This window comes from Schistocerca americana, chromosome X (genome assembly GCF_021461395.2).
Source record: "Schistocerca americana isolate TAMUIC-IGC-003095 chromosome X, iqSchAmer2.1, whole genome shotgun sequence".
NCBI classification, from domain to species: domain Eukaryota; kingdom Metazoa; phylum Arthropoda; class Insecta; order Orthoptera; family Acrididae; genus Schistocerca; species Schistocerca americana.
This window is the reverse complement of record NC_060130.1, coordinates 605,916,961-605,932,587: the sequence shown is the minus strand read 5'-3', so window position 1 is coordinate 605,932,587 and position 15,627 is coordinate 605,916,961. Positions and strand designations below refer to the sequence as shown.

General features: G+C 39.9%; 1 protein-coding gene across 1 annotated transcript in view; it reads right to left on the bottom strand.

The window, feature by feature from the left end:
• Positions 1-15,627, bottom strand: part of LOC124555576 (elongation of very long chain fatty acids protein 7-like) — a 127,213-nt gene that overhangs the window by 30,170 nt on the left and 81,416 nt on the right. The window contains exons 5-7 of the mRNA XM_047129538.1: positions 11,540-11,620; positions 9,738-9,794; positions 9,267-9,372 (exon numbers count right to left, since the gene is read on the bottom strand). Of these exons, the coding sequence (XP_046985494.1) occupies positions 9,267-9,372; positions 9,738-9,794; positions 11,540-11,620 (244 nt within the window). The remainder of the gene's footprint in view (positions 1-9,266; positions 9,373-9,737; positions 9,795-11,539; positions 11,621-15,627) is intronic.

Genomic DNA, 15,627 nt, shown 5'->3' with positions numbered 1-15,627 from the left:
AGTGCATGAAACTTGTTGTAAACACTGCATTTTTTTTTGCCGACGTATTTTTGTAGACATTTCACACTTGTAAGGAACATTATAGCACTTGATAAACGTCACAGAACAGTTTAGATGCGGAAAATCATAAAGCAGCAGTCGACTTTATTTCGCATTTTGAAGACTTTTACAGTAGTAGTTGAAGAGAAAGTAATATTTGACTATTATGGATTTCTAATTCATTAAATTACATAGCATAGACTAATGTTAGTTTTTAACAATTTATGGACTGTATTTTGTATACTAATTTCATATTCCAAGGAAGTTAACCTGCCTATTACGCGTGTTATTTGTAGCCACATTTGCTTAGACATGTAAAAAGCATTTGGACTCTCATTTTAGAGTTCACAATTACCTTTCAGGCATCAATTCGACGGAAATGTGTGTGTGTGTGTGTGTGTGTGTGTGAGAGAGAGAGAGAGAGAGAGAGAGAGACAGAGAGAGTGCGTCTGTGTGTGTGTGTGTGTGTGAGTGAGAGAGAGAGAGAGAGAGAGAGAGAGAGAGAGAGACAGGGAAACGTTTAGTATTGCAAGACAAAATTAATACCCAAGCATGGGGTCATGAGAAAATTTGACTGACTTTGAAAGTCAGTTGAAAGCATACCAACCCTCGATTCTTTGCTGTTTGACTCTGTATTACTACTGCACTGAAAAGTTTGGCATTCTCAGCAGAAGATGCCAAACGTTTTGTACTGCAAAATAAAGTTACTACCCCAGCATGGACTCGCTAAAACGGTTTGCTGTCTTTGAAAGCACAGCAACCCCAATTTCTTGTACCTACTGTATAAGCATATACCATACCAATGTTCAGTATCCCAGTCCATTGAAGTATCATGTAGTTTACACTATGTGACAACAGAAGATCACAAACGTTTTGAACTGAAAGCAGCAACAGCAGCACTCCGCCTTCAGGCCAGAAGTGGCCCATCGAGGCCATCCGACCGCCGTGTCATCGTCTTTTGAACTGAAAGATGAAGCTAATATCGTAGCATGGGGTGACTTCAATGTTTGGCTGAGTTTGATATCGGTTTTAGAGACTAGTTTTCGACGAATTCAGAAGTGAGAATATTATTGTTTACTTTTGATAACTCTAACTGAGAAGTGCAACTTAAGCTGTAAGTTAGACCAGCGATAGTGCTCATGCGTGCTTTGCAGTGAATCTTGGATGTCATATTTTACCGAGCTGAGAGTCAAATGCATTGGATGTCAGCAAGGTAAGATTTTTTGCAACAAGTAAAATGCTCTGTCAGCACTTGACACTTGACAATCGTTATAGAACAATTTAGATGGTGTGTGTTACGCCATCTACGTACAGAAATTTAACTCTGCTCGTATGTAACTCTGCTTTACATAACTATTCGATGAAATATTTTTCACAGGGCGCAAAAGTTCAGTGCGTTCACATACTTTTGAGCACAGCCAAGATGTATACAACACTGCTGGTTCTTTCATTTTAATGATTCTAAAGCATTTAGGATGCGTAAATATTGAAAGTTCGACTATTTATGTAATATTTTGGATAAATATTTTCGAACATTCTGAACATTCGTGTACTTTTGAACATGGTCAAAAATACTCAAATTACATACTATACGTAAATTTTTTGGGTAAATATCTGTGAATATGGTTCAAAGTGAAAGAAATAAGTGCATTTGGATACCACTGAGCACAGTTAAGGTGGCAACTTTGTGATTAGCTGTTTCATTTTAATGGACTGTTAAATACTTTTAGGTGCGCAAATACTGCAAGCTGCACATTTTAAGTATTTTACGTAAATGTGCAGCACACTACTGAGCATGCCCGAGGCGACTACATTGTGTTTTGGTTGTTTCAGGTCAAGGGTCTAAAGTACTAGGCTCTGATTGTTGGAGAGGGGTGGGAGGGGTGGAGAGGCGAAGGAGTTACAAAGCACAACTGTGCTATTTTTGCCAAGTTGCATGTTTTCCGATTTTTTATTTTTCAATCATCTTGCATTTTTAAATTTCCCACCAACGCTATTTTAGATTTTTAAAGTTCTCGCCATATTTAACTTTTAAAGTGAGCTGAAAAATGACAAGTCGCTGTAGACAGACTACTCACTTCACTTCTAAGATTATTCACTAGTATCCCCTGCAAAGGGTTACAAAACGTGATGGAAAAAATATATTATCGGTGACCATTTACGAGATAAGTGTAAAAAATAAGCACAATAATATTATCAGATGTACTACACAAATACACACACGCACACACACACACACACACACACACACATGTGTGTACGCTTACAGTCTCGCTCTCTGTATCTCTTCGTGTCGAACTATCTCGTCTCTCCTATCCAGACTAACTACCCACAAATAAAAACAAATCTCCACAATTAAACTGAAGACGTAACGAACTACACAAAAACAGGGAACGATAAACTTATTTTAAACAGCTTTCATGCTCAGAAACAAAGTTCACCTCTGTGCACAGATTAGTGTTCAAAAATGCGCATGTGAAAAAATTAGTAATATGCTGATATCCGTGGAAAGTAATTTCAGCACTGATATATATGACTTAAATAAACTTCATTCCTCTTTAGGTACGTGACAATACACAGATGGTAAGAGTTGCAAAATTGTATATTTTGTCTGAACATGAGATATCAGAATTTAGTAAGATATTAAAGACCCACATGTTTCAGTCAGAGTTTCTGGTGGACATGCTATAAAATAAAAAGGGTCTGAATATTTCTAGAAATCATTTCCCATGCTCCCATGCTGTGTATATGCTTCTCTACAAAGAATGAAGAACGGCTAGTACAGAATCACGACGAATAAGTCTTCGACCAATAATATATCAGAACACTCGTTCGATGGGCAGCAGCACAACGTGTAGGTCAGGCAATCAGTGGTACACGAGGGTCTTCGACGAAGGTAGGTTTATTCCTCGCCGGATGTGGACCGACATTGCCCTGTAGAAATTTTGATTCAACAGTTGAGAGGTCAAGCTTGATTTCCCATCCTAATGTTAGATAAGGTGTAATTTTTGTTCCGTAGGGCCATAGTGAGGAGAGTCTCGTGGGTGTAGAACATGTCATAAAACAAGTATAGTGTACTGTGTGTCTCTCCTAAGGTCGACAGGTGAATTTTCTACGGTGCTTCAACAGATATTTACTAGTCCGTTTTTGTTATGTGTAGTTGAGTTAACTCAAACAAATACTGATCAACACGTCTTTCGTTCGACGCCTGTTGTCGACGGAAAGCACTCGTTTGTTTCCCGTTACAAACAAAATGATGTTTAGAGCGGAATTTTACGAGCCCATTCCACAAAGCAGTCCCAAAGAAGTCTACTCCGTTATTCGTTTTAACTAAATTTATCAACAGAGACAGTAACAGTCGTAGAATTCGCTGCACCAGCGCTACTCAGAAGGGGCCGCGCCTACTCGTCATCACCGATTTCGTCCAAATTTATGGTTTATGAGGGGCTTGGCCAGAAATGAAAGTGGTAGAAGTGTGAGCTCCATCTAGCCAAGCGTTTAGAAAAAAAAATAGCATTTTTGGCGAGGGTCGTGTGAGGCATGAGCCATTTAGGTGAGCTGCGGCGCTTGGCACAGCGGTAAGAGAACAGAACGGTAGTCGGAGCGTCGTGGGATCGAGTCCTTCTGCGGAATTTGTTCATTTATTTTAGATTTTTACGTTAGTTAAACTGCAAATGAACCGCATTTATACTCAGTGTACTGTATTTTTTAATATCTTCATAAAAGGCATGAAAAGGAAAGACAAAGGAAAATGTTTGATTTAAAATAAATTTTGAGGAAAGGATTGTTGCTTATGCAGGAGAACTTTGTACATAAAAATAGATACTTCTATTAGTTTTCAGTTGATGGTTTACACGCGCTTGAGTGATATTCATCGTAAAGCAGGAGACGACGTAATTTTCTCTGCGTTCAAAAATGTTTCAAATGGCTCTGAGCACTATGGGACTTAACTTCTGAGGTCATCAGTCCCCTAGAACTTAGAACTATTTAAACCTAACTAACCTAAGGACATCACACACATCCATGCCTGAGGCAGGATTCGAACCTGGGACCGTAGCGGTCGCGCGGTTCCAGACTGTGGCGCCTAGAACCACTCGACCACCACGGCCGGCCAGCCGCTTCTCTGCGTCTCGCACACGATATAAACGCCGCATTTTCACGATTACATGGTTGTTTTAAGGTTTTTATAGAAAAACGAACTTGGTTTAATTTCATAAAAGATTCCTTGTCATTGCACTGTTTGGCACAAACCATGCGTAACGCATCATTTCACCAATCGGTGAGGATAGTTGGTGATGAACAATGGAAGGTATTTTGATGCCGTCTTCTGGCGATGTGATTTATTTTTCTCTCTCGGTGAGATAAGAGCGGTTTTGAAGCTTTCTGATGAAATTCTTTACCAGACATAAAATAGACATTGCAGGGTTGCGCCAACGGAGCCCGTTTTGCAGGAATCACTTTAATACTGCACTGTGGCAATCCTTCTTCATCTTGGAAAATCTCATCATATAATTATGAATTTGTTTGCCCTGCCCAAGAATCAATTAACGGAAGAAATGTTATCTTGTATGTAGGGCTTCATGACATTACTAGAAATTTTTTTTTTTGTATAATGCTGCTGTAAGTTTCACATATATTAATGAAGTAGGGACGACATTCCTATATTTTGCCGCGTACTTATCCACTGTGCTTAGAGTCCTCGGTCCTAAACACCCAGTACTTTCTTATAGGCATACGTAGTCTGTTGGCAATAATTTTCCAGAAAGGTTTATAGCATATTGCGCTGTATATGATTGGGTTACTTTGTTCATGTTCTGTCGTTGCACGAGAACTGCTTTTGCCCCTCGGTAGTCAAGGGTTAGGTTATGGATCAATTGGTAATGGCAACGTGGAAAGAGGACATACGAATGTAAACATTTTATTATAGATGACGATAAAAAGAGTGCTTTGATTGACGTTCTCGAATGAGAATTTTCGACTTACCTGTTTGATCGGTGTCGATAACAAACCTTGTCGTGATTGGGGATAAGAGCTCGAGTCTGGAGTCAAAACGTCTTTGCCACAGCATGTATTTCCTCAGTAGTGGCAGTCTCTCTTCCGGACACAGGTTCCTTAATTTTCCTTTAACCTATCTCATTCTTTTATTTGAACTCTCTCACTCTTGTTTCCAAGGATTTGTATTCCAAATTTGGAGAGTGTCCAGCAACAGCAAGTGTCTATTGCTACAGTTTCTTGTGGTAACTTGTTGGTTACAAGTCTGCGCTTCTACGGAGCACTCGTATATCCAGGTATCAAATGTCTTATATTTATTCTTCTGGTTTCCACCGTTTTCAATGTGTTCTTCCCAAATTCTCAGACCTCGCGCATGCTTAAAGCGAGATGCTCCCTTCATTTGTATATTTTTCAAATTCCACTTAGGTTGTGTTTTTGCAAGATTAACAACAATTACCTTGTAATCAAGTGGACCGAAATTTAAATCTTCTCTCCTGATTTTTTTCGCCTGGTGCGTAATCGTCGTTTGACGAAGAATCACTCCCCACTTCTTCATATTCCCCTGGTTCGTCAACTTCTTTGGATCAAATCAACTCATCGTTGCACACAAACGAATACCCCGATAAATCTGCCACTATTTTCTGTGTATTTTTTTGTCCAGTTTGAATGTGTTCTTCGGTTATTACCTTGAAACATTCTGATGTTATCAGATTGTTTTCGGCCAATAGATATAAACAATAATCCAGGCCCATTTTCAATCGTTGCTTCGACGCTCCGCTGTATATGCTGTCGACGTGTGGCTTCTGTTCTTCTTCTACCAATGTTCCATGCACATCGGTATTTTCACTTGTACTATCAGAAATTTTGGGCCACCTCGATATTTTTCGCAGTATTCTCTGAGTTCTCACAATATTGTCGAAAACTTCAAGTTACTTGATTGTCAGCTAACAAGTGAATAGGTTTTTCGTATCCGTTATCCCAAACGGACGGTGAGTCGGGTTTACTGCAGCGGGAACCCATTGGTCGCGAGCATCTGTCGTGGGCTGCTAGAAGATTAAAATGAAATTAACGGAATTCGAGGTCTTTTTCGCTTTAACTACGATCTCTTCTTGGAAAGTTATTTGCAGAGTCCTTGTAGACACTGCAAGTACAACTCTTTCTTGGAAATTTATTTGCAGTAAGAAACTTTACTTGCTTTTCCTTTTCATACCTTTTATGAAACTATTAATAAAAACAATATATTGGGCATTATCCTTATTTTTTTGCAGTGCAGGTAAGGTAAAAATTGAAAGTAATAAAAATTAAACATAAGAATTCGGTCCTACGATCCGCAAATTAACAGTCTGTACTCTACCCGCTACGCCAACCTCTGCCTGTGAGCTATGCTAACCTAAAATGGCCCATTCCTCACCCGGCCCACGCCAAAAATTATATTTTTTTCCAAGCGCTTGACATCTGTAGCTCCCACTTTTGTCACTTCTATTTCTGACCAAGCCCTGCATATACCATAAATACCATAAATCTGGACGAAATCAATGACGACGAGAAGGCGTGGTCCCTTTGTAAGTCGCTGACGAGGTACCGGTTAATCTTCGAGTGTTACTGTCCCTGTTGATACATACCACTAAACCAAATATCGCACTGGATTAATTTGGGACCGTTATATCGTATGTACAAGGGAAATTTCTCTATAAAACTAATTTTGTCTGTAAGAGGAAACAAACCAACGTTACCCTTTGGCACCAGGCGTCATATGAAACATACGGTAAAAAGTATTTATTTAGGCCGATTGAACCTACACATTGCAGAACGGAAATCGCAGATACCTGCCAAAACACTGGAGAAAATGGGATTGACGATTTTTAAGAGAGACCCGGTATATTTACAAAAAGAAGAAAGATAAGCTAATGTCCATTCCCTAGATCCCAAGTGAAGTGGTCTCATTGATGTGGAATAAGTAAAAAATCTCGGCGTTTGTCTTCCATGCCGCACACCAGTTCAGTCTGTCTGTTTTGCTGTCGCCACGGTAGCGACTGACAGCTGTGCGGCAAATACTGCAGAACAGATAGAATCAGGATTCGCATGAAAATATTACTTTGCTCAGAACGACATTCTGTTCACGTCGAAAAGTGATTGACATGTGTTACACAACTGTTACTTATTACTGTGATTGGCTCTAGAAGGAGCAAAAATAATTGTATAATATTGCTTTTTGTTAGTCAGCATACTGGCAAAGGCATGCCTATTACAGTCTGAAGCGTTTATGGATTGTGGACAGTGGAAGCCGACTCTGTGGCATGCGTGACATCCTTGCAGCGCAAAATACGACGGTGGTTTGAAAAGTTCTCAGAATCACCACGAGAGGTCAGCGCTAGCGCAACGAGTTGTTCACGTGATATTCATTGGACTGTTGCCTGTAAACATGTGTCACGCCAGTGCTCTTGGAAGAGAGTTGTGGCGGTGACGTGGCGCTGTTGTTGTTCCCGTGTAGTGATTTACGAAGATGGAAAAGATCGAGATTCTAGACGTGATTAAGTACTTCGTAAAGAAAGGTATGACAGCAAAGTACATTCAGGCCTATTTCCAGAATACACTGGGGGACTCTGCTCCTTCATATTCAACTATTGCCAAGTGGACAAATAAATTAAAATTTGGTCGGGAGAGCTTAGATGATGATCCGCGCAGTGGTTGGCCAAGATGTGTCACTACTCCAGAAACCATTGCAAAAGCGCACAGAATGGATCGCCAATTGAAAGTGCCTAAAATTGATCACGTTTGCCAGATGTCATCTGAAACGGTATATCACATTTTAACTAAAGAATTAGAAATGAAAACATTACCTGGAAGATTGGTGCCGCGAGCCCGCACACATGTGCCGTCGCCATGATAAAACTACACGAACTATGGTATGAATTGTTGTCACAACCGCCTTATTCACCTGATATGGCTCCATCAGACTTCCATCTCGTCCCAAAACTGAAAATTTTTCTTGGTGGACGAAGATTCAGTTCAAACGAAGAATTGATAGCCGGAGTTGACAACTGTTTTGCAGGCCTGGAGGGAACTCATTTTCGAAATTGGATCAAGGCGCTGGAACATCGTTGGACCAAGGGCATCAATCTACAACGAAACTACATTGAAAAATAGAAAAAAATTTCAGTGATGTAAGTACTTTTTTTTCATTTCGTTCCGAGAACTTTTCAAACCAGCCTCGTAGATGCCTTCGAACCGCCGATGCAGAGAGGTACACACCTGTTCCAATGTTCTAGTGTCGAGCTAATATTATGGACGAAGCTGTAAGGTATGCTACGACCATATTGATATGATGGAGGTCTGAAAGGCTGTGGACACTTTTTGTAGTATACTACCCACTTGTTACTCCATACGATCGTCTTATCAGAATTGTGCGATGAATCGTATCTCTAAAACAACGTATCATCACAAGAGCTGCACAATTCCAATTTAGTTTGGTTGTTTATATTTCACTGCTTCATCAATAAACAAAAGCTAAACACTGATTTTTCTGCCACCTGTCAAGATCAAAATAGATTTTTTGGGGACTTGTAAATTACTGTGATATGTTCATTAGTCAAGAATGTAAGATTATAGAAAGTAAGGAAGGAACTTCAAGGTATAACTTCTTGTGGTTGACTAAGTCGTTAGAAACGGACCACAAACTCATATTGCATAAAGATACAACAATGAATCGTATGCGCATTTTGAAAAAAAAACCTAGGATTCTATGTATGTGCTTCGGAAGAACTACAGAAAAACTAAATCTGAAAGGTGAAGCAAAGATCTGAAGCCCGTTCCTTCAAAGTACTAATGGAGTTCTTTACCCACTGCATCAGGACTGTCCTTCAGCTGACTAACATGTCTATGTGTGTATTAGATGTGTTACCTCATGGTACCGTGGTCCATGATCTAATATTTTTTAAATTAGATTATTTGGGCATCATAGTCCTTATATTGTTATTTGCCCATGTTCTGTTTAACACTTATTTTACAAGATATGACTGTCAATAATACTCACATTCCGAGCACGAGTCTTCTGCTTATTCTTCGGCATCACAAAATTCTGAATTTCGTGATCGAAACGGGTAAAACAGAGAACTTATTTGAGCCATCAGTTATAAATGGTGTCCTACGTACGCTACCTAACGTCGGAGCAATTCACTGTAGCAAGCAGTCTTCTAGTGGAAAGTGAGTTTCATTGACCAGAGGCAAAGACTTACCTGGCAAATACTTGGCAGCTATCCACGTCCCAAAGACCATGGCCGCATGATGATACACATGAAGGAACGTTATTTGGCTGTTCTTCTTACGAAGTACGAAGAAAACCTGTATGACAAAGGCATAACAACCTAGATAAGTTCATTATGTTTTACATCGATTTTATTTACATGGAAAGATTCTGTTTCCCCATATATGGTGGATAAGGTGTGAACATGTGTAAGAAAACAATAATTCAGATCATGTTTGACGCTAAGATTCAACAATAAACTAAACCAGTGGTTTTCGAGCTACGGTAGGCGCGCTTTGTAAATATAGCTGCCCTCATTGTATCTAGTAAGAACAGGTTGCAATCACTTTCAGAATTTATCGTGGAAGCTAAAAAACTACAACATTAAAGTCAGACTAGTGGATGCTTTGGTCAGTGATTTTTTCATTAGTTTAGAAAAATAGTGTACAAAATTTTCACTCACTGTGTCAAGAAGGTCGGTCACCTTGACGATAAAGTACAGCCAGGTAATGGACGCCACCTGTAACAGACGTTTTTCTACATTTGTGGTGTGAAGAGCTCAATTGGCTAAAACAGTAGGTGACGCTGTGTTATGACGAAGTTTTCAGCAAACACGTATTACGTAATGTATTTTGCCGCATAACTGGTACATCTACATGGAATATATCACTATCTCCACAGGCCAGGACAGCATATCAGTTATTCTTAGAAGAATTTAAGGCACGTCTGATATCACTACACAAATAAATTGCGCAGGGTACTTACACAAAATAGGCATCATTTAAACTCTTAATACAAAATTAGTCTTCAATAAACGTGTATAAATTTGAATGTGTCAAGACACGTACCTAGTTGGGCTAGGTAGCCCAATCAAAGCAATTAGCGATGCAGTCATGTAATCCTGATACATTTAGGGAATAACATTTTGTCTGAGATATCTTAGAGTACAATTGTTTAGTATTATTATCAGAGGAAAAAGGCTACTGCATTCAAGTAGGCAGCTCCACTAAACAAATCACTGACAACTTGGAATTGATTCACGTAACGGAGCTCCAGCAGTCGTCGCAGTTCTGCACTAGTGTTTTCTTTTATAGGAGAGGATAAGACAAAGACATTACTTTCGAAAATACGACAGAAGAGAAATTAGTTGCTTTATACCTCTCTCAAACAGGAACTCAGTTTAAACAAAAGGAAATGAAATGGTTAAACAGAAGAAGCAATGAAGGTCTAAACAATAAAACAGAAAGCATCTACTTTCGAAGCCCAACAGCCGACGGCAGTTACGGGATTTTTGAAGAGTAAAAAAAAGAATTGTAACAGGATGAAAGAAGCCCGTAAAAAAGCGCATGATTCTCTATAGTCTGTTTGAACAAACATTTCCCCAATCGTGGATTGAACTAGAAATATCTTTCAGCTGGCTATTTCCCATAATCTTATACCACTATTTTTTTCCGTGAAAACTAAAGTAAATTTACAAGACATATCGATTACTCCACCAACCTGTACTATCAGTTTCGAGATCGTTCTTTGTTTACACATATTTAAATAAAGATTTTATCACAGCTCAAGGCGATAATCATGACATTTTCAAATATTAACGAATTATGATGCATCATCTCCAGAAAAAGACATCGTTCTGTTTACAAAATGGAGTTGAGGTACTATTAAACATTTAGCCTTCCATTTTTGGAACGAATGTAACAGCGTATTAATTTCACATTTCATGTGTAGAATATTGGAGGTGGTAGTTCTGGCTGCAGCGTACTATGAATGTAATGTTGTTTCAGCTTTTGATGCCACGTGACTATGTAGAGGAAGAGTGGGTACGGAAACCGTTAACAACGAGAATGGGAGGTGTAGAGTAAGAGATATTTGACGTTTTTTGTGCTGCAGTGATAGACACACAGCCCTTTGTCTACTAATAGCCATTAATGCCAGCGACAACTTGATACTCATAGTACAGAGGAAAGATGACTAGTGGTTCTTTGCATAAGCCTTACATTTAGATCTTAATATTGTGTATAGGTCAAAACATACTGGGTATACTTTTAAAGCATATAATTTCAAATTCCCTTGGAGTATATTTTATCTGAATTTTTAATGTTGTTGGTACGAAATTGTAACGTTTGCAGAACAACAAAAATTTTGTACAGATTCATTCTCGAGCAATACTGTTGCTACTACCAGTCATTGTTAAACAGAAAGACTCGTTCCTCAGCGAGCCAGAATCCAACTCTCGAATATTTGGTGAAATTCTATAGTTACCTTAAGTGAGTCAGGATCGTCTGAATAGTCCACTGGCTCACACAGCCAACTGTACTTGTTGACCCATCCAAGCTGCGTGCACTGAAATAGAAGACAATTCTTTACTAAAGTAACTAAAACTTCTATGGTACCAATACATGTAAATATTATGTGTCATACTATAATGTCAAGTAATACTCTTAAATGATATTCCAAGTAACTTTTTTTGTGATGGCGTACCTGGAAGGCTCTACTATAGGAACTGCTTCAGTTGTTTTACTCACCGAAAAATTAAATTATTAGAGTGGATTAACACAACGTATCTGCTATGTGTTTGTGTTATATTTCTTTGCAATATTTTAAAATGTTTTCTCTACCAAGAGGAAATAGTAGAAAAAAATGGCTCTGAGCACTATGGGACTTAACATCTATGGTCATCAGTCCCCTAGAACTTAGAACTACTTAAACCTAACTAACCTAAGGACATCACACAACACCCAGTCATCACGAGGCAGAGAAAATTCCTGACCCCGTCGGGAATCTAACCCTGGGAAATAGTAGATATTCATTCTAGATGATGATGTGTACGCTGACCAACCCAGATGTCATGGACACCTCTGTAGCGTGGGAATGAACACGCTTAGATCACGTGAGATAGATCCAAATGTTAAGAAGAGATGTCGAGTGAAAGGGAAAATCATGTGGTTGAAATACTGTGCAATGAAAATTTAAAAATATAATGATTTCCAATAGTATAGCAAACGAAAAAGCAGTTCGGCACAAAAATCGTTCCTGCTGAAACTGAAGTAATGATGCAAAAACCGTTAGCAAACAGCAAGACTTTCGGCGACACTGGTCCGCCAGTATAAAGGAAGGCGGGGAGTAATGTGATGTCAGTTGAATAGAAGTAACAATAGAATGAATGTATCAGGAGGGCTGAGTGACTTCGAACGTTGACCAGTACGTGCGTCAGTACTGTTGCACATATACAGCGAAAATGAACGAAACCATTAATGTTTGAAACGTTTTAAATACTGTGGCATCAAAGTTAAGAAGGCGTCCTCCAACGAAACATGGTTTTTCCACGTAAAGGTGCGACATACAGCTCGTCATTGAAGAGACATCCATCTATGAAAAGCACATTGAACGTCGAGGTAATATTTGATTTCGTGGAGGATGAAGTAATGAATCTCCATTTCGAAGAAACAAGTCAATCAAATAACTGGAGCTAAAACAATACATTCTATCGCAATTTGACATAGGAAGGAATGAAGGCAAATATATTACTGCTGCTGAAATGTTGACCAATGCAAAAACCAAGAGAAATGTGACACACAAAGTTTAAAGGTTCTGATGCTTTCATAGAACGTCTCGAGAAAGAATACAGAATGAGCTGTTGACACATCACTGCTTTCTTGACAGACAGAGATGTACAGGAAGAGCACCAAAGTGGAAAACAGAATTTTCACAGTGAGAATGCATTCTGCTATTCATAACCAGCTGGCTGCTCCAGCGTATCAGCCTATGCTTCAATATTCCTGGCAAACGGCTGGGTACAGTACTCCGACATATGTTGATGAATTGAAGAACGAGATTCTAGCGGCACTGGACTTCGCAGCTGAATATGATTCTGAGGATTGTTCAGATACCGCTTTCGACCAGAGTGCCTGTTGTGATTCCGCATACTGTTTTATGCAGGTTGTTGAGGGAACCTCATGCACATTTTTAAAGTCTTATAGTGCGCAGCATAAGAGTAACACAATAAAATACTTTCACCATCCTAATCACAGTGGTACTTGAAGCTTCTAAATGTATTTGGAACATCGAATTCCTGTTCGAGCCGAAAGACTTCCCTTGTGAATAACAGATTCATTAGGCACATTTCAACCCTTCTAAAGTTTCCCAAGTCGACTGTTGGTGATATGACTGCCATTGGAAACAGTAAGGAAGAACCATAGCTAAATTAAGACCAAACAGATCTCATGTACGGAGAGAGAAGAACCATCGACCATTTGAGGGCAGCTGTGAAAAATCCCATAAAATCAGCGGAGGATATCACTCATTAGTTCCAATGTGCTACCTGTAGTCCACTTTTCACAATGACTGCGCTTAGAGAGTTAAAAAGATAAAAATAATGGAGTGTAATGGTCGACCAGCTCCTGATAAGCCACACCTTCTGTAGTCAGTACTAAGCGAAACTTGAGGTGGTGTAAAGAGCTGCTACACTGGACAGTGGATGACTGGAAACGAGTGATTTGGAGTGACGACTCACGCTATACGCTGTAGCTGCCCGATGGTAGGATTTGGGTTTACTGAATGCCTGGAGAACGTTACCTGTCATCATGTGTAGTGCCAACAGTGAAGTACTGAAGATCTGGTGTTACGGTATGTGGTGTTTGTCGTGGTTAGGGTGTGGTCCCTCGATTGCGCTGAAAAAAACGCTAAACGCAGAAGGGTATGAAAACTTTTCATCGCAGCATGTGGTTTGTACAGTACAGAGGAAGTTTCGGAGAGGATGACTGTTTGTGTCAGAATGACAATGCACACTGTTACAAATCAGCATCTGTGAGGCAATGGTTAGTGGACAATAACATTCCTGACATTGACTGGCCCGCCCAGGGTCCCGCTATGACCCCAACGGAACAACTTTGGGGTGAGTCAGAACGTCAACTTCGCTCCACACGCCAGTATCCAACATCACTACCTTCTCTGATTTCTGCTCTTGAGAAAAAATGGGCTACCACTCCTCCACAGACATTGGGACATCTCATTGAAAGTGTCCCTAGCAGACTTCTAGCCGCTATAAAGGTGAAGGGTCGACACAGTGTGTGTATCAATGTCCGCTAATACGTGTCTGGATACTTTTGATCAGATAGCGTACTTCAAAAGTGTACTTCAAAAGTTAGTGTTTCACGCATGGCGGAAGACACACCGCATCAACATTAGTGCAGTCTCTGTCCTATTCCATTTGCGTGTGTATCGAGGGGAAAATTGTAGACCGGATGTACTCGTACATACTCGAATCTCTGCTACATTACATTCATGAATCCATCACTAGACACTCGATAGTAACGGTGCAACAGTTTCGTAGTGTACCTCTAAATTCACCCAACTATGTTTTGTGAGAAGAAGACCATCTTTCGTCCAATGATTTCTACTCAAGTCTCCTGTGAAACTCGTGATCGTTTACTTTGTACAGACCTGCTACGATATCAACAACGCGTCACTGAATTTTTTCCAACGTTTTCGACCATATCGACTTTATAAAGACTTCAGAGACTGCTGCTCTTATATGTAATAAGTAATACTGTTAATAACTGTAGTCAGTCTTCCTCAGTTGTTACGTCAGTTATGTTTATTGTGCAGATGAGGAAAATTCGTTTTTTGCCACTGAATCTTTGTTTCTAACGAAACATGTTTCACCCATTTATACAGAGCATCATCCGTGGTTTTCGTAGGCATCAAGTACATACGAAAGAGCCAATGGATACAATAAAAGGATAGCGAAATGAAAACCACTGATGATACCTGTTGTGACTTGGCAAGACAGCCAAGCCACTAGGAGAGGAAGCCGAAAGGCACGCGTTTAAGCTCACGCAGTCTGGCGTGAGGTCTGGAACAGTTAAAGGCTTTGAGCACTATGGGACTTAACATCTATGGTCATCAGTCCCCTAGAACTTAGAACTACTTAAACCTAACTAACCTAAGGACATCACACAACACCCAGCCATCACGAGGCAGAGAAAATCTCTGACCCCGCCGGGAATCGAACCCGGGACCCCGGGCGTGGGAAGCGAGAACGCTACCGCACGACCACGAGATGCGGGCAACAGTTAAAGGAATAGGGACTAGCAAAAAAGGTACGTAGCTTCTGGAATACTTAACTTTAATCCATAATTGAAGAACATCGGTCTGACGGTACATGCATCACAAGATAAATAGCAAATGATAATGGCGGCTTGCTAGGTCGTAGCAAATGACGTAGCTGAAGGCTATGCTAACTATCGTCTCGGCAAAAGAGAGCGTAATTTGTCAGTGAACCATGGCTAGCAAAGTCGGCTGTACAACTAGGCGAGTGCTAGAAAGTCTCTCTAGACTTGCCGTTTGGC